Raw genomic sequence first — 24,495 nt, 5'->3', positions numbered from 1 at the left:
TATACATATATGATTAGGACAGGGCAGAACAGTGGATTAGTGGTTAGCACTGTTGGCTCACAGCAAGAAGGTTCCTGGTTTGAAACCCATCAGGGGCCTTTCTGTGTGGAGTCTGCATGTTCTCCCTGTGCTTGTGTGGGTTTTCTCCAGGTACTCTGGTTTCCTCCCACAGTCCAAAAACATGTATGCCAGGTTGATTGGTGACTCTAAATTGCCCATAGGAGTGAGTGTGAGTGTGTGAGGTTGTTTGTCTCTATGTGGCCCTGTGATGGACTGGGGACCTGTCCAGGGTGGACCCCTGCCTTTCACCCAAAGAGAGCTGGGATAGGCTCCAGCAGATCCCTGGGACCCTGGTTAGGACATTACTGAGGAATCAAAGCGAGTTTCAAAAAGAAGACTGATCCAGAGTTTGAAGTCCTGACTGCAACATCAGTGTTTTAAACTGAGAACTGACCTTCACAACATCATTTTCCTCAAATCTGTGAAAGGTCTCTTCGTTCTCTGTCTGGTTCTCTCGATCATGTCCTTCCAAACGCAGAATGTTAAATTAAAGTTTAATGTCGCTGCGCTGAACTTCGCAGTTGTGGTGAATCTGAATTTGATGAATGAATGTAGGTGTGAACCAACTCTTAATTGCTCCTGAGGAACAGGAGTCAAACAAAGCAGGTGATTCATGTTAATATTTCTTGCGTTCTCTACAACAGGGTGTATAATTTAATATGGATCGCTGTGTCTTGCTCTGCTGGCGCTGCAGATAATACTTAGCGATGAATCATTCCTTCTGGTCGCAGCACCATCCCCATCACAATCTATTCATATCGCAGACTAATAATGAAGTGTCATGTGTGAATGCACAACAGATTCTTTTCCAAGGCAACAAGGTTTGGGTTTTTTTTCAGTTTCAGTCGTACTTGTCTGCAAGCGTTTGCCTCGTTATTGAATCAGAGTAGTCTGAATTATAATTTAAGTCCTTTTCTTTTATTTCAGTTCCACTCTACAAGATTCACATTTCAGATTCAATTCCATGTGAAAGGACCATTTAAGTGGCGAGAACCCTAGTGTGTTTGCCACTCATCCAGGAAGAGATTGATTTGAAGGGTCTGTCAGTCCACAGTCAGTGCTTGAACAAACACAGTTCTGTTCCCAACTCCGTGGCTGTTTTGCCATCAAATGTTTCATTTCTAAACTTCAGGCACCCAAAATGTGCTTTACTTTCTGTGGAGCAATCATTTTCAATAATTTTATACTGGATATCTCAGTTTGGTTTAATATATTTGCCCTTTTCCTCTTCGGCAGCCACTGTTGAGCTTGTGCAGTTTGCAGATTGTCCCTTTAACTACGGACTAACATAGAAATGTGATCGTGAATAAAAGAACTGCGGAAAATGTAGTTTCCCCATTAGATAAGCTAAAAAAGTCCAACATCATCAAACGTGAGTGCATAAAAAAGTAAAATCACATCGGAGATCATTTTAGCTGCATAGCATGTTCCCTTTCTACAGGTTTTTAAAGACAACACTAACAAAATATGCATGAGCCTGAAATGAGAGAAAAGTGTGTCATTCAGCTGGGACTGCACAAAGCAAGGAGCTGCATTGGCCAATTATTGTTCAAGCGACAACTCAGTGTTTCTGCTGTTTACCTTGAAATCGTCACAACCAAAGATAAAGGAATTGCCACTGTGTTAACTTTCCCGTCTGAGTATTACAAACCAGACCAGTGTGCAGTGTTTTGGTGTTTAATAGGCTTTAAACACGTAAATCCCAACTCCTCTTCCTCCAGCTGGACTTATTTCCTTCACTTTTTGGATTTAGGGATCCAGAGTTTGGATTTAATGGTTTGGAATTTAAGGATACACACCTACAGTAAAGAACTTTCCTTTTTATCCTGTTGCTTTGCTGCCAAGGTGATATTTTCTATGTACCACACCTTTGTCATGCACATATACTCATTTAGTTTAAGATCATACACAACCAAGGTATCTTGGTTTAGAAAATCAGGTTGCTGCAAAAAGCCATAGTAACCGTGTTACTTCATTTTAGCAGCTCTCTCTAATGTTGTGTGTAGTTTATAAATTACTACCTCGGCTGTAAAAGGCAGACCCCAGCAGAGTGTTATGATCATGATTTCATGTGATGATTATATTTAAGTCCAAACTGTTATATTAAATAAGATTCTCAGTATTTTAGGCATGTAAAAAATACATTCCCATGTTTTCCATGAAGGCTTTTTGGTGCACACTCTGTAAAGTCTGTCTCTGGTTATGTGCTGCATAAGTGATTACCTGTCACCGAAGACTGCAGAGTGCCCAAAACGGTTGACGTCATGGTAGAGGTCTGGACGAGGCAACACCGTCCACTCATCACAGGCTGGAATGAAAAGACGACACGGAGAGGTCAAAGTGATGACCTGCTGCCGTATTATATCACACACGGCTTCAGCAGTGGCAAATACAGCCGACACACAATGGGTGGTCAGCGGGACCTTTAACAGCTCATATCCTCGGGTCAGTCAATGAGTCAGTCAGCAAAGTCACAGAGAGCCTGACTGCTAGAGTAGCAAGAAAAAGCAGTCAGGCATGTGTGCTGCTGTCGGGTAAGAAGAAAGAGATTTATTAAATATGGTCCCATGCAATGACTGAGCGGCAGCTCTGTGGTCATCCCTGACAGATTACAGCATCCAAACCAACTGATACTGCTGTGTATTCTCTTTCTGCTTTAAGAAACAGAAATGATGGGAACTCTTCACTGCCATGGGTGTCTTTACCCAGCTGTTTGGACACCGATGTACTAAAAAAGGCTGGTCGAGGTCTGTTCTCACATCTGGCCTATATGTGTCCATTGACCATGAACAAAATGAAGTAGGTGTCCAGTAAGCAGGTCGAACAATGCCTACATAAAAGCTTGTTTTGGCTTCAAGGTTAAAACTGTTAAGACCAGCGACCTCCGTAAGAAGCAATGTCTATATGTGACTCCCCCTGAAAAACTAAACATCATTTTGTGCAGCAGAAATGCATCTTTCTTGCCCCTTCAGTCTTGAGACCCCTCATGTTTATCACTGGGATCAGGAACATGAATTATATGTCTACAGACGTCTTAGCAGTATTTTATTAAGTGGCTATTTGCATGTTAGAAATAATGGTCACACGTAATCTGGATGTCTGGAAATGTCAGCTCAGCCCAGTTTGGACCCAAATGTCTTAACCTCCAAATCACCAAATCAATCCTGACTGTGGAACCAATCACCTGAACATGGTGATCGATGCCTTTAGGTTTGATTTCAAACGAAGCTCTTGCAGTACATGACAGTGCACACCTGAGTCTGGGAGCACAAAACCATAAACAACAACAACAACAACAACAAGAGCCAGCATGTGAGCCTGAAAGTCAAAGCTGCTGGAACACAGCACAGTGACTGCAGTATATCACCTTCACTCAGTACAATGCAGTGCAAGTCATCATGGTTTCCCAGAGGAGAGTGACAGCTGTTAGAGCTCCACATTCGCAGGCAGACAGTGCCCTCTGGTGTCACAGGCCAGTACTGCAGGTGGCGTGGTGCATCGCCCCTCAGAGTGAGGATTTATTATGACACCATCTACCAATGTCAGGACAGCGGACAGCCCTTAAATTCTCTGCTCTAATTGAGTTCAGCCTGTTAAGGAGGGAAAATTAGTCCTGGACGTGCGGCTCCATCTTGACTGTAATTACCAGACAATTACAGCAGCCGCCGACACCGACCCTGCAGCTGGCTGGTCGGAGCGGGGGGCTGGAAGGGTGGGGGTGAGAAAAAGAGTCAACAAGTCTTTTCTGTCCAATTACAAAATCATCCAGAGGATGAGGAGTGACAGGGAGGAGAGAGAGGTCAGAGCTGAACTCAAAAGTTTCCCATTTCTAAAGTTAGACTCAAATGTGAATCCTCCAGGGAAATCATGAAAACAATCTGTTTCCTGCAGTGAGATGAATTAGTTTGATTACGCCAATCAAGTGAGGACATGTGGTAACAACAACGTATAAATGGGACAGTATGCTTAGAGTTAAATTAATGTGCTGCCTCTACGACGCTGCTGCGACCTTCTCTTTCACCAGTTCTTCACACCCCTCCGATGAGCATAATAAGGCATGTTTGTTGGAGGTTTCAGTCCCACCATGCAATTCTCATGAACAAAAGACGGTTGCACAGGAGGGGGGTGCTCGTGCCCCTGAGATTGTAATTTAGCAGCCTGTCAATCACCTTTATAACGACGCAGGAAAAAAAAAAAAAAAAACTGAGTCCCGGGGCCATTTCACAGCCTGCAGGGAATTCTCCCTCCCATCCAGACAGAGTGAAGCCTCCCATTAATGAGCAGCTCTATGACAGCACTGCGGAAGGAGGTCGACTCAATTTAAACCGTTTGCAGACATCCAACAAGAGGAGGATGCAGGATGTTTGTGACAAAGCTGTGCTAACGTCTATCAGGACATATCAGAGAAGTTTAAATTAGGCTATTATTAGAATGCTAAGGCACCTTAACAGTAAAAAGAGAGCACAAGAAAAAACAATGGAGGCTTGAGCTGATGTCACCAAAGACACCAGTAAGTCCCAGACTGACTTACATATACAAAGCTTAGATCACTTTGTATTAACCTTCCCCTAAAATCCTCCACTGGGTCAAGTGTGAGCTGCAGCTCCAGGCAATGTTCTGCAAAAGACCCGACTATCGTTTAATGGTAGTGGGACAAATGACAACAACAGGTGCCAGTCACACTAAAAAAGATTCTGGGCTGTATTTCCATGCAATAACCTGTTAACAGCAGAATCAGTCTTGAGAATTTGTTCCTAGTTTTGTTTAGTTCATATCTATGAGTGCTAACATACCCAAAAATACGAGGTAATAAATATTCCTAATCCCAATCACAGACTTTTGCATTAGCCTCATTCCTCTTCCTGGAAACTGGGTTCAGGGATTTGCACCAATTGAAAGGCAAGAGCATTTATGAGATCAGAGTAAAGCCACGACGCTGCTGGAAAACTAAACACCCCATTATTATTGGCCTTTCGTATGGAAGCAGGCTGTGGTTTACCACTTGTGTACATCGAGCTGCGACATTTGACCTTCTGCCGCTCGGGCCGAGCCGCTCGGTGTCCAACAACAAAAACACCGAGGTTGTGCTTCCAGGTGTGAGCCGGTGCGACTGCATGACTACAGAGCAGCTCGGTGCAGGAAGACAGAATGATGCACGCTCAGCAGAAGAGACTGGGAGAGCAGGCTGCATGAGCTGCTCACGTGTCACTGACCCAGACTGTAGGCCAGGAAGTCGGAGGAGAAGCACTTGGCGCCGTGGCTCATGGATGTGTCGTTGTGTGTGTTTCCTCCAAATACCAGCATCGTCCCGCTCACTATCACCGCCGTGTGGAGGTAACGGAAGAAGCCGCTGTCTCTTAGAATGGTCCTGCACAAACACACAGAGGTGTGTGTAAGGTTTTATACAACCGTTTTATACAAAACGTCTCCACAAGTGTTTTGGTAACACACACACACACACACACACACACACACACACACACATTTGTTTTTCTTCACTGTACTGACCAGCTACATCATCAAAGTTTTAATGTTCACTAATAAACACATCTGAAAAATTAACAGACAAAAACAAAACAAACTGTGTGTCAGTACAAGCTACTTTACAATAAACAGAAAAACTCACCATTTTCTCTTGTCCACATCAAACTTGTACAGGTCACCTGCCAGGCCGTACTTGTTGGCACTAAAGGCCTTGTAGCCTCCGTGGATGTAGATGGCTCTGGTGCCGGGATCAAAAACACTGCTGTGGCCGTAGCCTCCCTGGACCAGTGCCCCGTCTGTAGCCACCAAGCTCCAGGTGTTCTTGCCTGAAGGGCCACAAACATCTTTCACTGAGCAGCAGAAATCTGACTCCAACATTTCCGAGTACAAAAAACCAGAAATGCCAAGCTACAGTTCCATTAAGGTCTCAGGGTGTTTCATGGAGGACTGAGTTTTTAGTCTGAGCAGGAAACGTAGTGGAGGTTTTTCCTGTCGAGCTTAACTCAATTTACGCAGCAAAAAAGTTAAGCCAATAGAAATCTTTGGGTAATTGCCTCTACAATGCATTACAAGTACCAAAGTAGCATCAGAGTGCCATCGGATTTAACTGGTGATCATTCAGGAAGTGATAATAACCAGATCTCTTTCATTTGTGAGCAAATAAGAGATGCACTCTCGCCTCAGCCATAGAGGCAGATTAATTCGTCCTATTTTCTGAGACAGATTGGCTTTTAGAAGACAATGAGACGCCTTAATGAAGTCTGGTTCACTGCCAACGAGGTTGGTGGATTAGAAGAACGCAGAGTTCAAAACTCGTTAGCTTCATTTTGGTGGCCAGCGCTAATTTCCTGTTGCTATAAATTGATACATTAGGCGCTCGGAGCCAGGCCCAAGGTTATTAGTTCAAGCAAAGGAGCAGCCAAAAGTCAGACGCACTGCTCAAAGACTCAAAGACTGTTCTACTACTCACCAATGTTGTACTCCTGCACCTGGCTGATGTAACCGTACAGGGGGCAGTGTCCAAACAGAACCAACATGACAGGACCAGCCCCCTCCTGGATGGGAGGCACAATGTGGGCTGAATGTCCCACCACGGCATACTGTTCCTTGGCTCGGGGGCTTAGGAGGACCCAGGTCTGGTTCTGGATGTTGAAAACCCACAGCTGGCTGGACACGTTCCCTGTGGAGTCGATCTTTCCTCCGTACATGTAGATCTTCCCCTGGTAGAAACAAACAGCGGAGCAGAATTAGACCATAAATACACAGAAGTTGCAGGTGAGGTTGTTATTAGGTAGTTCAGTGTGTGAGCTTCAGAAAATCAGTGTGTGGTAAATCTGGTTTGAATATCTCTCCTTATACTTAGAACTGTGTTAAGTAATAATGCAACACACTGTATTTCTGTCCCCAACCATTAGATCACATTAACAGCATTAAGCTGTTCTACTTCACAAATGTTCTGAATGTTTAGTTGAAGGAAGGCAGAACTGCAGCAGCAGCAGAGGGTCTGTGCGCTTGAACCGGCACCTCATGACTTACGTGTGTTCTGTCACGTATCGACGTTTGTCTCGTGAGCCCACGTTGACTTACAAGACCACGTCATACACTCTGACGCTATTTGTGCATTACAAACACTCCGCAGCTCCAACTCACAAACCACACAGCAGACTGCATGTTCTCCTGAATCTGCCCCTCTCTCTAATTTATTATTCCATCAGTGGCTCCTAACAGTTTTTGTGGCTGAGATGAAACTGCTTCACCACTTCACTGCAGCAAATCAAAACCCTGGGATTTATATATTGGTTCCAGACAACAGGCAGACACTGCTGAAAACATAAATAAAAGGACAGGGAGTTTATAATCTTTCTCCGAGTGTCTTCGTTTAATTTAGCTGTCATCTGTTCTTGTTGCGTTTTCATCCCCTTTCAAAGTCATGTTCCTATTACACTGAGGATGAGTTGGCAGAAAGAGTGAAACGCAGTGTCTGGAGTCATATTTCTCCCTCCACGTACCTCATGCAGTGCCACTGAGTGGCCATATCGTGGGGTGACAGTGTTGACAGAAGGGCCGAGGGTCAGCCAGCTCTTGCTGCTCAGATTATACCTACAGAGACGGAAGGAACGTGTGAGCGCGGCAGAAAAAAAAAAACATTCAGTTTATTCTCACTTGGGAAAAATGTAAGAATTTCTCCTGATCTAAATGTTTTTGTCAACTGTGATGAGACAGGATAAGCCTGTGTGAGCCAGCTAAAGATGGAGCCTGGTGGGAACACAGGACTCAACATGGTGCTGGAGCTCTTTGTTCACAGACGGTGCCTGGTCAAGAATTCTGACCATAACCTGCTGTCAAACCAAAACTTTTTAGACTATGGATCAAACTATGAAATATACATATACTCCTTATGATGTGCATACGTTTTGTCACCTTTTGACACAGCTAGAACAGCAGTTTCCGTAGTTTCTGAGCTACACTACCCAGCTCCTGGTTGAAGCTTCAGATTTAACAGAGAGAAATTAATGTTATTGATCTTCAGGTCTAACTAAAATTGTTCAAAATGATTCTATCAAGCTGTTAAGCCAAAGTTAAGTGTTTTGTTTAGGTGTCAGTCTGGTACAGTGGTGTTAATATACAACATATACCTCAGTCAAGGCTCTGAAGTATATTGAGTCTGGGTCAAACTACCCTCAAACTACTGCATCAGGAACAGCGGGAGGGGATTTATACTGTCACCCAGTCCAACTATGTGAAGATGAGAAACATAAAAGTTGGCAGAATGTTCCTTTATAGTCGCACACGACAGACCCAGAGCAGAAATAAAAAGCCCTTGGCCTGAAGGCAAGCCATAAACCCAAAACATGAGCCTTGAGAATAAGTGTGATCTTCCTGGGTGGAGTTCAGGGTGAGGAGCATCAGCCTATCCTGTAATTTTATGGTTTTAATTGCATCCTTCCCTCTGTGCCCGACACACAGCTGGGTTCTGTTTTCTGTAGATCTTCAACAGACAGGAAGTCTGTGGCTTCTTCCTGACAGCACTGGTAGGCATTTGGACTTTTAGCACTTGGCATAACAGGCTAGAGGTTAAAAATATGTTCCAATTTTTTGCAACAGAGACTCTGTGTTTCAAAAGTGCGTTCACCACAGTTGCATAGCAACAGCAGGACTCATGGCTCGCAGCTCTTTTGGATGAGCGCAGCAGACAAATGGCTAAAACGTGCCGATGCTCAGGAGAGAACATACTTACGCTTTAACCATGTGATAGCCAGAGGCATTAAAGACATAGCCTCCAATGACCCACATGACGTCGTGGTCCACCACTGCCTTGTGGGAAGCCCTGGCCAGCCCAGCCTGCGTGTACTCATTCCGGATCCAGAAGGAGGAGTTGGCAGGCACCGTAACGGAGCAGTCTGGGCCTGAGTAGGGAGCAAAACCAGAGTCAGGGGCCCCACAGGAATGATTCAGGAATATATATATATATTTTTTTTTTGCACATTTTTTTTGATAATCACAATAAACAAGCCTGAACCTTTTAGTGGAACATAAAAACAGAGACACACAACACCAACAAACTGATTTGACATTATAAGACTCGTGAAGGCTTGTGAGGATGAATCTTTCACTGGTTTCATTAGTTTACTTTAACGTCCTGCAGCCAGCCAGAGAAAACAAACCACTGGGGCCATTTGTTTTATAAATGTGTAGGTGAGAAGAAAGAAAATCATCCTTTATTGATTCCTGCATTATGAAATCGAGATCTGAAAGAAAGGGCAGAGGGGTTAAAGAAGCATTTAAAGCTTGTGATAACTGGGGACCGATTACGCAGGTGTGGAGTAATTCTCTTTAAAAACAGAAGCTAATCAGCTCCAGAGTGAAAACAGATGAGTTATGGAAGCTTTGTTTGATGTTTAGCAAGTGTTTCAGGAAATTAGTGGAAATTTAGTAGAATAGCTCTTTAAAGACAAATGGCTCAGGCCAAAGCTGACTTCCTGTGTTAGCAGACCAGAACAATAACACCAACATAAACCGGAATTACTGCTCAGTGAAGGGGAAGAGATTCAGAGGAGTCTTCTGGCAAACAACTCCCAAGTCAGAAATAGAAACATCGACCTTATCGTGTCTGTCTTTTGAATCACACAGGCTGTAACGGCGTCCCAACAGGTTTTTGATCCGGTTCATCCACAGCCTGTGCATCCTACCTGAGATGACATATGGATAAAACCGTCCCCGAATCACAGATTTACCAACAAATTAGTGCCGAGACTCACTGGTCTCACACAGCGGGAACAGGATGTCGAACAAAACAATGCAGAAGTCGCCACATGGCAGGAATGGAAGTGCTATGATTCACAGCGATAATCGGGGTCACTTTACCCATTCTCCTTTTTGTTTTTGTTAAGTGGTGGAAAAACTCCCCAGCTAATATTCTTCAAGCCGACTCCTTTATCGCTAAGCAAACAGAATTACCTTGGTGCCTCAATGGTATCTCCATAAATAAAACCATTGTGGCCTTAACCTTCTTTAAAGATGTAATTTGTTGAAGTCTGTGCATCTGTGAAAGAGAGATTAAATGCAAGGCTGGCTTGACTAAACAGGCATCTGTCTCTGCCTTTGCACTGGTTGCTGTAGAAAATGAGTTCATATGGAAGCCGGCAGTAGAGACTACACTAAGTGTGCTATTCCTCAGCTAAAACACCATGACAGGGTAATAAAGGCTAAAGAAAACGCCAGTCTGTTTCCCTCAGCTTTGGTAATTAGATCGCGGGCACACCGACTTGCTGATATAACTGCAGTTAAATGACACCGTTATCTCTGCTTATGTAGAGCGGCGCAGTGGAGCCGTTTAAGAACTAATAGAGCGGTGAGAATACCCATATGGTCTGATTCAAACAGGATACAGAAGTGTCACATAAAAAGACTCAACAGTCATGACTCAACCCAAATAACGAGGAAGCTGAACCTGCAAAAAATTAATTCTGAAGTCCGTTGTGTTTCAGCAGGATGGATGGATGTCGGGGCAGCGTAAACCTGAGGCAGCACTGGGCTCGATCACAGATAAACAGGTGAAATCTGCACTGATCACTTTTTACTAACTTCATTGGTGAAGTTTGGAGAACTTTACTGAAAATGACATGGATAGTTCCCTACTATAAGTGTAAAATATATGCTAATATTCAACTCAATCTTGAGGAAAAAGCCACAGTAAACCAACAACTTCTTGAAGAGGTGGCAGATTCTTTTGGTGGTGCAGAAGAAGGTCTAACCCTGGTCTGACACAAGGGGTTTTTCAACAAATATCTCCATTAAGGTTTAGCTGGGATTTGCCTTAATCTTCATATGGAAACCAGCAGGTCAGCTCCCAAACAAACTTTTCTCCCTCTGCTTCAGTTTTTAAAGGAGCTGTACAGGTTCTGTCCTGCAGCACTTTCAGCCATCACTGACGAGGCTGTGCAGTGAGCACTTAAGCAGATTATGTGACTACCTCAGTCATATATTAACCTGCTCTTAATCATATAGTATTGACGTTTAGTTTCACTTCGTTCATTGTAAATGAGAGGAAAATGTGAGCGATGTAAAATGTCGGCAGCGATTCAGGGGTCTGGAACCAGACTAATTACACGGTCCTTAGTGTGTCATGTTCTCAGATCTAATCACTTTAGATTCTGATTGTGGTCCAACTGTTCAGCACCAGACAGAAAGAAAAGCCTCAGTGGAGTTGTTGCATCTAATCTCAGTTTCCTTCCTGCTGAAAGCTCCACACCTGCTCCACAGAACAGTATTAAAAATAAGTAGACATTGTATTTTCATGAAGATCCTGTGTTTAAGCTTTTGGCAGGTGAAACTGAATCTTGGAGCCCAAAATTTATTATTTTCCGAGCCCTGGGAGCAGAGTCGCTGTTCACCCTGCACGGAGAACGTCAGTGAGGAGGGTTTGGCATGTGTGGGCCTGCTGAGGCCAACTTGATGACAATGGTTATTCAAACCAGCACAGTGCATGAGACAATGAGGTCACTTCCCTGGCAGCCAAAGCAGTGTTGCTGCAGTGCCGGCCCACCTTGCCATCCTGCCTTACAGACACAGGTCTTTCCCTGGCATCGGCCTCGCTCGGGGTAGCCACAGTCGGCCAGGCAGTAGGGCACGTCGCAGGCTTCTCCCTTCCAGTTGGATTCACACTCGCAGTACACCGAACCAGTGGAGTTCCCCACATGACACTCGCCATGGCCAGAGCAGTTATTGGGACATGTATTCACCCTGGGAGGGAGGAAAGAGGAAGCGACAGTCAGAGGAAAGACAGAAACAAAAGCAGGGTTCAAATTCTTCCTGGATTCTAGACTGAATGAAACATCAGGAACACTTTTAAAAACAGTTACATCTGTTTTTGTGCACAGAGCACCTCAGCTGTCTGCAGGCTTAGAGCTAAAACATCCAACATTTCCCTTCAGACAGCTGAACGTATTGTTATTGGCATCATCCACCTCCATCAGTTGGTCAAGGGCCTGCTTCAACACGCTCCTCAGAGAGCCGTCTGCACTAAAACACCATCGAGCTGAGGCTGAGGGAGCTAACAGTCACCACAGGCGCTGAGGAGCAGATGGCAAACACACCCAATCTGCAGTAAAACAGCAACACTCTCCACATCTTCCAATAGGTTGTTGTACATTTATCTTTTCTGCTTTAACCCAGGTGATCACACAATCAAACCTACACCTCTCAGAGCAACACTTCAAACCAGAATATACAAACATGTACTGCTGGAACCGGAGAATCATGTCACCTCAGATTCATCTAACTATGACTGCAAACGTGATCTCCTCCAAAACAAAGCTCAGGTGTCACTTAGCGCCCCAGCCAATTATTCCACACCATCCCTGCTTCTAACTACAACTTAAAAGTAGGTTTCCAGAATGTAAGTGTTCATGTCCTGAACTAATGAATAGAGAAAACCCAACGGCTGCAAGAAATCTTCTTGGAGACCTTGGAAAACAAAAGCTAAATAATAAATCTTTAAAAAAGAAAAAAAGTTGTTTTTATTTTCATGATGTGATCGATGCCCACTGGCTCCTCTCCTGTACGAAAAGGGCGAGGCACAACGCAAAAACAGCATCCTTTGATAACACTGTGCAGATGTATTGCGTAATGACTTCACAGAAATATTATACCTGTTTGCATCACCCACAACAGAACACGAACTCAACAGGAAGTGTCAAGACTGTGAATGCATTTAGCATCGGGATTTGAAAAAAACATTTTGACAAAGATGTTCTACGAACTGTTCAGTGCCACACATTTGGAAAAATCTGTACTGTCAGTCCACGTGGAAACAGAACTGATGTAGCGTTTTTAGAAAGTGTGCAGTTGCGTCCGCTGGTGTGACGACATGTCTAAAAGCTTATTTTCTGCGGTTCTAGCTCCCAGAACGTCCCCACAGTTCTTCATCCATTCACAGGTCATACACGGGGCTAGCTATTTAAAAACTGCTTAAAATTGTTCCTCAGCTGTGGAACATCCATAGTCCCACTCACAGGCCTCTCATACACGATCGTCATTTGAAGATATAAGTGAGAGGCCACAGGTATCCTGACAATAATGAGGTTGCTCTGCCATAAACAAGAATAACGTGAGTGAGTATAATGTGAAAAACACTGAACTGTGTGCAAGAACAGAAAACGCTCTTTATTTTTCCTATAAGCAGAGTAAACAAGCCGCTGTCTAAACTCTAAGAAAAGGACATTAACTATCAAAGCAGGAGCCTTGAGAGAAGCGTGTTTGGGAGCCAGAGGGACGACATAAAGGGCCCTTGTCTTTCTTTTATGTTCCTTCAGCTCGATGCTTCGGCTCCTCCACCTCTCCCGAACACCAAAGACAGGGGGCCCAGGGGCTCCTCACTTTCATCCTACTCCGTGTTTCTCAGCCCAACTTCAATCCCATCGCTATGGCGACGGTACCAATGAGAAAAGGAAAAATGCAGGTCCATTGTGTCCTTTGCAGATGTTTGGAAGGGACAGACTCCGCTTTGGTGTTAGAATACTTTTCTTTTTCACGTTGGCCAGAGCAACGAGCTCACGGAAAACAAAAGAGATTTTTTTGGGTCTTCCTGATCTTTCTAAGGGTTGGTGTCTTGCTCAGGTGCATAGATATGTAGATGTTTGGGGTTTAAACACAGGAATGGGTATGTTTTTTTTCTTATTATAGATGGAGAACAAGCACAAAATGAAGGGAAACTGCAGGGACGTCCCAATGGCAAGACACGGACTAATAACAATGCCAGGTCACAGAATAAGGCCCCAAGCAGTAAACCCACTAACATGAGGATGGGGTGAAGCTGTATATTATTTCAGGTTTAAGGAAACAAGAAATTAGCAAAGAGGGTGAAAGGGGTCTATGCCAAGAGGAATGGACCCAAATAATGTATGAATGTTTATATCCACAATGGATAATGTAGAAAAATAAAAAAAATTGGATCCATCAGCTCATCCTGTGATTAACACACACCGTAACTGTATTCAGTTTTCAGTGTGTTAACATTTTATTTTGGCACCTGCACTAATTTAAAGTAACAAGAACAGTAACAGTATTGATGGTGTAAGTCAGCAAAGAGGTGTTTAGCAACCGACTTACACTTTATGTCTTAAGCTTATTAGCACAGGAATTTCCTGAGATTAACTTTATGAAATGAAAAAAAAAATTAATGCATAGACTGAGCACCAGCACCAAAAGCACTGAGGTCCCTGCTTATAGCTAAAGTTCTTGTAGTGTAAGGAAGCAAGGCAGAAATAATTTAATAAGTATTATAATCTATGGAATATCTGGTTCTGGCATTCAGAACTGAAATATCTTATTTTGAAAACCGTCTCTCTGCATGTTTGTGGTTGAACTGCCCTCATTAGAATTTCCAGTGCAGAGTTTCAAGTTTCTAAAATAAATAATTAAAGGTTTCCAAATTGTTTTCTTGGACCGTACCCAGATGGTTCTCCAAGTGTCCCAGAAAATGAAAGTTTTATTTTATCATCCTGAATACTGCTGTCCAACATTTTTATTTTTGTTTCATTTGAAATTTTCAGATTGAAAAGGACCTTTTCAATTTGAGCAACTTGAGTAGAGTCTTTAGACTCTGATCAGTCTGTGGGTGGAATCACTGACAACTGAACAACATTGGAAATTCATAGAGACATTCAAGCATTTAAAGCATAATATTTAAGAAAAAAAAACAAATGTGTACACTTTACTATTACGTGGTAACAAAAGTGGTGGTTAAAACTTTCTTTGCTTCCATATCAGGATCCTTCAGAAGGAGGCAGGTACTGAACATTTCTGGCTTCCTTGCCAGCACATACCACAATGTGCCTGAACATTAGGCCGAGGTGATGGTGAAATGATCCAACAAAAACACACTTTCAAATGCAGCGAGTAGATAAAAGCAAAAAATGCAGTCAACCAGTGATGCCAGCCCACAGGCTGAATCATGCAGAGAGGTTGGGATGTGTCACCCTGTTCGAGAGAAGGGTGTGAAGTGCCCCTTCACCTAAATAAATCTCAACAGCCAAAGAAACAGGGTTCAGGATCCGAGTACTTGTGCTGTACCTTAATCTGGTGGATGCCACTAACATGGATTAATGTGTGAATTAAAGGAGAACTCCAACTCAAAGTCCAGGACAGGTCTGAGGGCAAAGAAGTGCAGGATGTGTTGGGTCACCTGCTCATGTCGTGCTTCTCTCACCTGTAGGAAATGTTGAAGCCAGTCAGGTTGTAGGCAGCATCACTGAAGAAGTGCAGCAGGGCGTAGCCAGACTGAGACACCACCTCAGGAACCGTCTCATTCCCGTACCGCTCGGGAACAATCAGACCACTGCAGTAACAACAGACCAGTCAGTGAACATTAACATGATTTCATGGCCATTCATACAAAATTCTGGCCAAATAAATACGAAAACCTGCATTAACATTTGTAAAATAGAAAGGGGTCAATCCAATCCACACTCAGACCACCTTTACCGTCACCCTCACCAAACCAGCATTCGGCCACAGCAGACATACCTGAAAGCAGCGAGAAGTGGGGCGTAAATGGAATCTCCATCATACACGTACAGGTGGTCCCAGCTGCACTCGGTGGCAAAGTGGTTGAATCGTAATCGCAGCACGGTATTGGGCCTGAAAAATGCAGAGAGGCAGATCATGAGAACGGCTGTCTGGGTCTGAAATTACTTCAATACCAACCAAGCCCTATGAACAGCAACTCTTAAAGGGCTCCTCTGTTATCATGCACAGGTTTTTTGATTTAATACATGAAACATGATTTTAATACATTTGTCATTATGGGCTGTAAAGTGAGGAGCAAAGGAATCTAATATCCGAAGATCCTGTAGGAAAGTAAAAAAACCTTAGACCTTTAATAAAATCTATATGAATTTTAAATCTAATTGCACAGTTACTAAAGTTTGTTTCACCTGTTGAGTTCAAATGCGTCACTAACTTTCATAACATGAGCAGAATTAATGGGATTTTACTGTAAGTACATAAAAGGTGAATAATTAACTAGATGATATGGTAGAAACATTCACCACCTACGCCTTCATTGTGTGGTGGAAATTACCCATCTGCTCTATATTGCCATGAAAACACAGAGTAAATGGTCAAAGTTACTATTTCACTGAATATTTATGTATATACATAACAGCTGTACAGAAAAGTAAATTCCAGCTGTTATATCCAAGAGTAAAGTCCTTTTTTTTCCATCTTCCACGCTTGAGTGTTTTCACAGTAAAAGCAGCGAGAAAAAAGGAAAAGAAAGTTTGTTTATTCAGTTTCTAAACACTGTAATTTAAATCATCAGAGAAGACAAAGGCCCATTTAGCACAAGACGTACAGGAAATCTTGTGCATAGTCACATTTTTCTCAGTTTTATTCATCGGAGTGAAGCGGTGGCAGACAAACTGAGGAACGAGGTTCGATTAGAAAAGAAGAGTTGTCACCGATAAATAATCAATCAAAAGTAAGAAGCCTATCAGGCAGGTATGTCCCAAATCAAGTAGCTGCATATCAGAAGTCACTTGAGGCCCCTGCAACAGATTCAGTACTAAACTCCAGAAGAAGCTTCTGGTCAATTAAGGTCTGCGTCTTCGGAAAACCCTTTTCAAAGTATTGTTGTCATTTTGACGCACACACTGAATGTGATGCTGCACTAACGTCCAAAAACAGCATATAACTGTTCCATTAGGACGTAACGAGAACAGTGGACGACAGGGTGACATGCAGATTAAAGAGGCCATCCGGGAATAGAAAGGTCAGAAGTTCAAAACCCTACACGAGGGACACTTATGTTGACAGGAACAGAAGTGCGGCCGTGGTTAATCTCCTGAATGACTGAGTTGGCTGAGAGCCTAAAATATAAATGTAATCACAGAGTTTGAGCTTTGGAAGAGCTGTGTGCCAGAAAAATTAAGAACTGACACTCTCAATCGATACTCTGTGGTGGGGTTATGCTGACTTAAACAAGAGAGTAGGAGTATTGGATTCCTCATTGTTACTTTGCCATTAATTTTCATCCATCACCTTGTGGATACTGTAAATTACCAGCGCTGGATGGGTCACAGTGAAGGACTGCAGGGTCCGCTCTGCACAAAACAATCATTATGAGCACTCTTGAAATATTGAGCTGCAGCTTTGGTTTTCACGATCCATCTTCCAACCCTCTTAAGGTTTTAGGAATCCTTCCTAAGCCTTTTATCTTAATGGCTGAGGCTGATTCGATGGATGAAGTCAATAAGCGAGTCCAGTTTCAGGGAGTGTGTCTTTGGGACACGTAAAGTAAGATGTGTAGGACAATCTAAGCAACAGACAGGTTTACAGGAGTACAGAATCTGAAAAATCCTTTTTTTATTACACTTGCACATATTATATTTTGCTTTTTATCAGGTTTTACAAACATGAACTAGTAGTGCTAGCCACGCAGTCAGGGCAGCCAGATTTTCAACTCTGGCCCGTTCTGATGTTTGTCCTGCATTGTACTTACTGCCCCTCAATGAGCCACGTGCACTTGGTCTTGTACTTATAGTTTCCTGGTCCGTCCGTCAGATAACCAGAGGGCCCCGTCAGCCTGGAAGAAACAACAGAGGAGAGAAAAGAGCTTTGAGGCTGAAATCTTGGAAATTGTCTCGTCTGAATCTGAGTGTGATGTGATGCAGAAGGTGAAACAACTGAATGCACCACTGCATCTCCCACAGTCACAGCAAAGATCTCCAAGAGTACTAAAATGCAACAAGTTAAACAGCTGCATACGGAGGTCGTCCCTTTAACAGAAGCACAGCTTTATTTCATCAAACTGTTCAACTAAGAATCTGTTTAATTTCATGCTGCAATTAACAGAAAGTGTCATAACTAATACATTCCAAAGGTATTCAATTTACATTTATACAAAAGAAATAAAACCAGCTGACATTTAGCTTAAAGATGCGATGTGTAAAATGTGGCATCATCTAGTGGTGAGTCTGCAGAATGCAACCTTATGAACACACCCTCACACCCCATCCCCCGGGTTTCCAGGCATGAGGCAGGGTACAGTGGCCATCACCTTCAGAACAAAACGTGATTCTCCGTCTAGAGTCAGTGTTTGGTTTGTCCATTCAGGGCTACTGTAGAAAAATGTTAGCACAACATGGCTGCCTCCATGAAAGGAGACCCGCCCCCTGTGTAGGTTTAAAAAGACTCGTTCTAGGATAAGGAAAAAGCAATGGTTGGTGTTTTCCTGTGATTACAACCTACTGACAACATTTATTTATGAATACTGTATTCAATTTGTGCTAATAGATAGATATAGATAGCTAGCATAGCTGTATACTCTGACTGTTGTTACCTAATCATTTTGTAACTCCAGCATTTTTTGTGTTAAAGTCTGACAAAGGTGAGAAAACATTTTCCCTTTCAGATTTATTTTAAAAAGAGTTGGCAGCAGTTCTACTGCCATGTGATGTTTTAATTTGCAGTCAAATGATTCCAGCACTGAAATATCAGTCAGTCTGTTGTTGTAGTGCTGACATCTGTTTCACGTTAATGTCCAGATCATCAAAATACCTGCTGAAACCTTCAGGCCATGGCTGTAATTTCTGTAACGTTCTGCAGTGACACCACAGAAATGATTACACATCATGTTATCAGACAATAGGCAGCGAGCAGACTAGAGGGAGCTCAGGTAAACAATAACTTCTGCCATTTCACTTTTTAGTACAGTCAGCTCGGTGCTGGAGCAAGCAGCAAAGAGAAAGATAAGAAGCTGGGAATGATTAAACCCCTCAGCAAATTATTATCTGAGGCTGACACCACGCCAGGCAGCCACAAACACTCTAATAGTACAGTCGAGCACCTGTCCTGTTATTGCCAGATCAGTTCCAGCTTGATGACACAGCAGCAGAGACGAGGTGAATTACACAGGGGACACTTACATGCAGGCAGAGATTGTATCATTACTAATGTAGGTCCCATGGTACAATGACTCTGTTAACACACCCAGTCACAGTCTAGTTCCAAAACAACTTCTCAGCAGCTAAAAGTCTGAAAAAGCTGCAGGAGCACACTCCTCTGCTGTTCAGCTGCAGGAGCCAGGGACAGATCTCTGCACAGCGACGACCATAACTAAAGAAATGCTGTTATCAAGATGAGACACTGTAAAAACAAACCGTCTCAACTTTATATGAATAGTCAAAAGACAAATACATTTTTATGGGCATCCCTTCATGTGTAAAACAGGATGTTAATGTTGCACAATTTTAGCACAGTTTGTGAAAAAAAGCTATAAACAAAACTTCAGGGAGATTCCTGCAAACACGTATTTATCTGTATCTAAGCAACAAGTGTGCTGCAACTTCTTGTTATTGAAAACTTTGATCAGCTCCCATAGCTCCCATAGCTGCCGAGGTGCGGGCTAAAGCCCAGCTGTGGGGCTGGGTGGCTCAAGGTCCAAGGCCAAGGGTGTTAAGTTAACAGCTTTACAGGCCAAACACATGACACTGCATTGCAACAATGCTCTTGTGCTACCACTGCAACCGGCTGATGGAAATGTTTGCAAGGCTCTGCTGAACACCGCTGGTCATCGAAGTGTTTTAAGAGAGGAGTTTCACACAGCTCTTTCACGTGGCAGGTTTCAGTGGTTAGCCAACGACTACACTAACACTATAATTACAGACCTCTCAGTCCTAATAGAGCTGGGGCCTGCAGGGCCTCTCAGCTCCCCTGGCAAGCAGACAAACACAGCTCCCTCAGAGGCTGAGAGGCTCAGGACTCTCCTGAACCAACGTACCCGCTCCACAGAAGATTTTCTGGGTTTCAGGGTCATCAGCAGAAATCTCACAACAAACCAACAAACCAAAACGTCGTACATGCCCTTTGTAATTTGGCTGAACTGACTCTTTTAAGCCTCTTTAAGACTCTTTTCTGTCCCAGGGACAGAAAACAGGAAACTAGCTGCACCCAACTATTCAATTAGAGGAAACACTGAGAGATGTGACTTCAGTGACTAACATCAGATCTTTCTGGTGACCCTGAATCATCCCTTAGTTATGCTGCTACAGGCCTAGACTGCTGGGGGACTTCCCATCATGCACCAAGCTCCTCTCTGCACACCCGTTATATGTATACAGCTCCATTGAATGTCACTAAATTTGTGCCTCCTCTCTCTCTCTCTCTTTACCTTCTGCAGGTGTCCCTGGTCCCCACGCTGTGTATTTCTGTTGTGCAGTTACTGGTCCCACCAACCTGAACAGTGTTTGTTGTTTATTGTTGCTGCTTTTGCTCTAAACCATCTCCAAATGTTTGCTGATGAGGGATTTGTTGGGTTAGTACATAAAGTGCCTCTAGATCATTTTCAGATCAATTTAGTTAATTTAATATGCAGTAATTTCATTTGTCCTTTTCACCAAGACATGTTGACAACTCTCAGCTACAGAGCTAATGGTGGCCTGTAATCAGCACAAACATCATCTCCCAGCACCGACAGTTAAAGCAGAAAGAACACGGAAATGGCCACTGATGCTAATACGGGACTGCGCCAAATATGTTAATGTCTAATTTTCAGTCCTTAGTTTAATTTCTATAGATTTTCTTGGTTCTAAAACATTTGGGCCAGTTCAGTTTGTGCCACAGTGGGAAAAAGGATTTTTAAATTAAATAAAGAGCATTAAAACATTTCAGTCTCATGCAAAAAAGAGAGAATTCTCTAATTCAAAGATGCTGCACCTGTTCCCCTCCTCCTGCTGTCACTAACAGTTTTTCTATATGAGGCTGCATTAAGTAAATAATAAAAGTACAGGACACAAACGTTCCATCAATAAATCTGTAAGTGTGAAGTGTGTCTTGGAAAGGTACAGCTCGTACAGAACCAGTATGTTCTAACTACACTTTTACAATGACACAACTACAACAGAAAAAGGACAAGCCTGGTCGCCAGGTGCCTGTTCTGCTGGTTATTAGATGCATGTTTCTACAAGCGGAGCCTCACATTCACAAAGACCTCCAACAACAACGGCTCCCTCTCATGCGAACAGTCTCCCCGTAGCAGCAGAGCCAAGTGGTCTGCAAATGGCACAGCGGTGCAGCATGAGAGCAGAGCAAACACGATTCCTCATTGAAAGGCAACAACAGCCCTGTTCAGTGGCCCAGGCTGCAGGGGAAAGAGTATGCTTACACAGAGACAGGGTAAATGCTGCAGAGGCAACTCCCCCCCCACCGGACCACCCCCTGCCCCAACCAGGCTGTCGGGGCAAACATAAAAGCTGCTGATATGAGATTTTAAATCAATTAGGGAATTAGGGAGTATTTTGGGGTATATTACCCTTATATTGATGTATCCCCATGCAAACTGCAGTGGCAGACATAATGTCTTAGTTCGTCAGCAGAAAGATATTTACACTAATATCTAAATTATTACTTGGGGATACTGTGATGTCTATTACACAGGTCGCATCAAGAGCCGCCTGTGTAAACACTGGAGTTGAGTGTGATTCACAGTATTTGGGACAATGAATAGAAGTGCTCTGGAGTGAAGACCCTCCAGATGTTCAATAGTAAATAAGCCGCCCTCGCTTGTTATGGCTGCTGTTCCAAAACACTCAAAAGCTGCACCGACATTAAACCAAAACTGCAGCAAATCAGCAAAGGCTGTGCAACATGCTCATGAAGCAATAAGTCACTGATACTCTGTAATAAATATTTCATAAATTATTAACAGCGGAAATTTTCCCAGTTACTGTGATTTTCCACCTCAGTGGTTCTGCATGGTTACAGCTGCACTCAGATCAGGGTTTAATGCACCATAGTTTTCTTTCCTCAGCCTGTACACTCACCTCATCTGCACCAACATCAGATCTTAGATACTGAGCATCACAGACGTGCTGAGTGCAGTTCACTGATGCCATCTCACAAGCTCTCAGTGCTGATTTTTTAAACACTGTGTGCAGCTGTAGGCTCATCTATGACTCAGGGTAGCTATGGAAATGGATGAAACAAATGTCTATTCCTCTGCATCAGAGCTGCAAAAAAAATAAAATAAAAATGAATCAGCTCTTCAGGAAGAAGGACCATTAGTCTCGGCAGAGGGCAGGCAGGCTGGTCGCTCGGCGAGGTCAGCCTTTAAACAGACTCCAGACAGCGCCCGAGGATGGATGTGGACTAGTACACAGACTTCACGAGAGATGACAACGAAGGCACCACAAAGCAGGAAGCTGTGAAACAGTAGGGACTGACAACGCTAAAACCAAAGTTAGTGTCAGGTCAGGAAAAATGTAAGAGCAGTCTGTGGAGAGGAGTTAGAAACGCACTGGAATGTGTGTAATGTCTGCTGAAATGGGACTGACATTAGAAACCGGGGGACTCACAGTTGAAGCCAGGACCAAGAACATGTTTCAGAGGCCAACACTGGCCCTAAGTGGCATGTACAAGGCATTTATTCAGCACTCTGTCCCACTGTTAAAGAAAACTGAGCCTTATAAAAAAACTAATTGATCTCAGCAAAAAGGTCCATGTCACACTAATAAGAACATTCCTGCGTCTTTGACTGGCACCAGGAAGCATAAAGCTGGTTCTTAAAGACATAATCTCGGAGCAGGCATATCAGACAGAGCTCAGCCTTATGGTATCTCCCAGCATCACAAGCTACAGTTTCAAAGCAGCTTTACGCATAAATTTAGAAAATCCACAACTGCCTTTTTACAGTTATTGGTAACGCGAGGCACCGGACTGTGCAGCTCAGCAAACACATTTTCCCCCAGACAGCCTTACTGAGGGAAAACTGAACTTAGCAAACTGGACTTCTGATTTCAAAATGAAACTGAAAGGTTTGTTCACTCAAATTCCAAGAACAAAGAAACTATGTACCTGTCATGTATCAGGCCACACAGACTCAGCGATGAGGAATCACAGGGTGAAACGGGCCAAACATAAGCACCAAGTCCCTGGTCAAAAACCTTCGTTGCGTCATTCCCCATCATTCTATTGCTCCTATTTCTCTCCGCTTTTGTTAAATTAATGGATAAAACACTAATAAAATTTGCATCAAAGAAAATGACGGGAACATTTGTCTGTAAATGGTTTGACCTACTTCCTACCAAATGAGTTCCTCTTAAAAACGTTCACACTGAAACCTATGGCTCGTCCAGAGTAACAGGCTCTGGAAAGGCACAGCGCTGCTGAGTCTCTTGAGTTTTTCAGGCCGTCACTTTTCTATTCTGAGCACCACAAACAAGCTCCATTGTATCGGGACGAAGGAGACGTCTCAGAGGGGTGGATGGGACTCAAACCAGGACCAAACAAACCCTCAGCTATCTGTGTGGCTGCATGTCACTACAGGCAGGACAGAACATCTGGGCTTTGTTTGTAATGTGGATAAAGTTAGAAGAAGAGTTACTGGTGTTTGGTTTTGCACATTAAACATAAAGTGGAAGTGCACAGTGGAATACAGGAAGTGATCAAATTAAGAAGTTTTGTCAAATGAATTGGGCTGAACTGTTTACATGAAGAAAACATCCATATTGTGCTAATATTTCTAACCAGGCTGCACAGACCGAATGAGATCTCCTCACTCCGTTTCAAGAGGAACCAGCTGCACAAAAAAAAAAAAAAAAGAGAGAAGCTCCATCTTCTGCCACAGAGCAACCACAAAACACACTAGTCTGTTTTTGTCCCCCCCCTCCTTCATGTTGATTCTGGCCCTCATGGCGAGCTGGGACTCCATCTTGGCATGACCCTGCCACAGAAAGCTGCTTTTACCAGCACTCACACAGCCTTGTATGGTCGCATTGTCTGTATGCTAAACACGGCCTCAGACTACAGGCTCTCCCCTGAAACTATCGGCCCTTTGACCGCGCTAACAAAACAGCACAGCCCTGATTCCAGGCAAATCTGGGATCACTGTAAGTTTACCATTCCACTTCATGGTCATTAGTCTGCTGGGGTGAGGCGGCCACAACAGCGCTGACGTTAGAGCTGATAAACATTATAGTGGTATTAACTGTGGTGTTATTAAAGGTCAGGGTCAGACTATCACACATCCAGCAGACGAGGTGACACAGGAGAGACTGGCCTCCGGTTTTTCCACCACAGTTTTAGGAAAAAAAAAAAAAAAAACACCCCGGACAATGAAACGCTGGACGGTGGCTTTTAAAAAGACGAGACACAGACACAAACCAAACAGGGACGCTCCACGTTCCTCAGTCGAAGGTAAATCAGGGTCCGGAAATTAACTCAAGACCCGCCAACAACACCACATTACCCAGAATGCAGCTCATAGCCAGCAGTTTCCCACAGCGGTTATACAGCGGGCATCCTCATTTATTTACTTTTTTAAAATTTTTTTTAAACCACAAACGAGAAAGCACTGAACCCTGCACCTCTGAAACACGTAGCAGCTGTTTAGCCACAGCTTCACCTGTTCAGATACACATGTTCAGCAAACATCTGGGCTAATGTGCAAACAGT

The 24,495-nt window shown here is 43.4% G+C and overlaps 1 protein-coding gene across 1 annotated transcript in view; it reads right to left on the bottom strand.

Annotated features, from left to right (window-relative positions):
* The window catches only part of atrn (attractin), a 101,694-nt gene that overhangs the window by 75,417 nt on the left and 1,782 nt on the right, over positions 1 to 24,495 (bottom strand). The window contains exons 2-11 of the mRNA XM_026297096.1: positions 17,546 to 17,629; positions 15,571 to 15,684; positions 15,254 to 15,382; positions 11,591 to 11,787; positions 8,783 to 8,951; positions 7,554 to 7,644; positions 6,515 to 6,764; positions 5,687 to 5,870; positions 5,274 to 5,428; positions 2,284 to 2,368 (exon numbers count right to left, since the gene is read on the bottom strand). Of these exons, the coding sequence (XP_026152881.1) occupies positions 2,284 to 2,368; positions 5,274 to 5,428; positions 5,687 to 5,870; positions 6,515 to 6,764; positions 7,554 to 7,644; positions 8,783 to 8,951; positions 11,591 to 11,787; positions 15,254 to 15,382; positions 15,571 to 15,684; positions 17,546 to 17,629 (1,458 nt within the window). The remainder of the gene's footprint in view (positions 1 to 2,283; positions 2,369 to 5,273; positions 5,429 to 5,686; positions 5,871 to 6,514; positions 6,765 to 7,553; positions 7,645 to 8,782; positions 8,952 to 11,590; positions 11,788 to 15,253; positions 15,383 to 15,570; positions 15,685 to 17,545; positions 17,630 to 24,495) is intronic.

Source organism: Mastacembelus armatus, chromosome 22 (genome assembly GCF_900324485.2).
Source record: "Mastacembelus armatus chromosome 22, fMasArm1.2, whole genome shotgun sequence".
Lineage (NCBI taxonomy): Eukaryota > Metazoa > Chordata > Actinopteri > Synbranchiformes > Mastacembelidae > Mastacembelus > Mastacembelus armatus.
The sequence above is the reverse complement of the archived record's forward strand: the minus strand, read 5'-3'. Positions and strand labels throughout refer to the sequence as shown.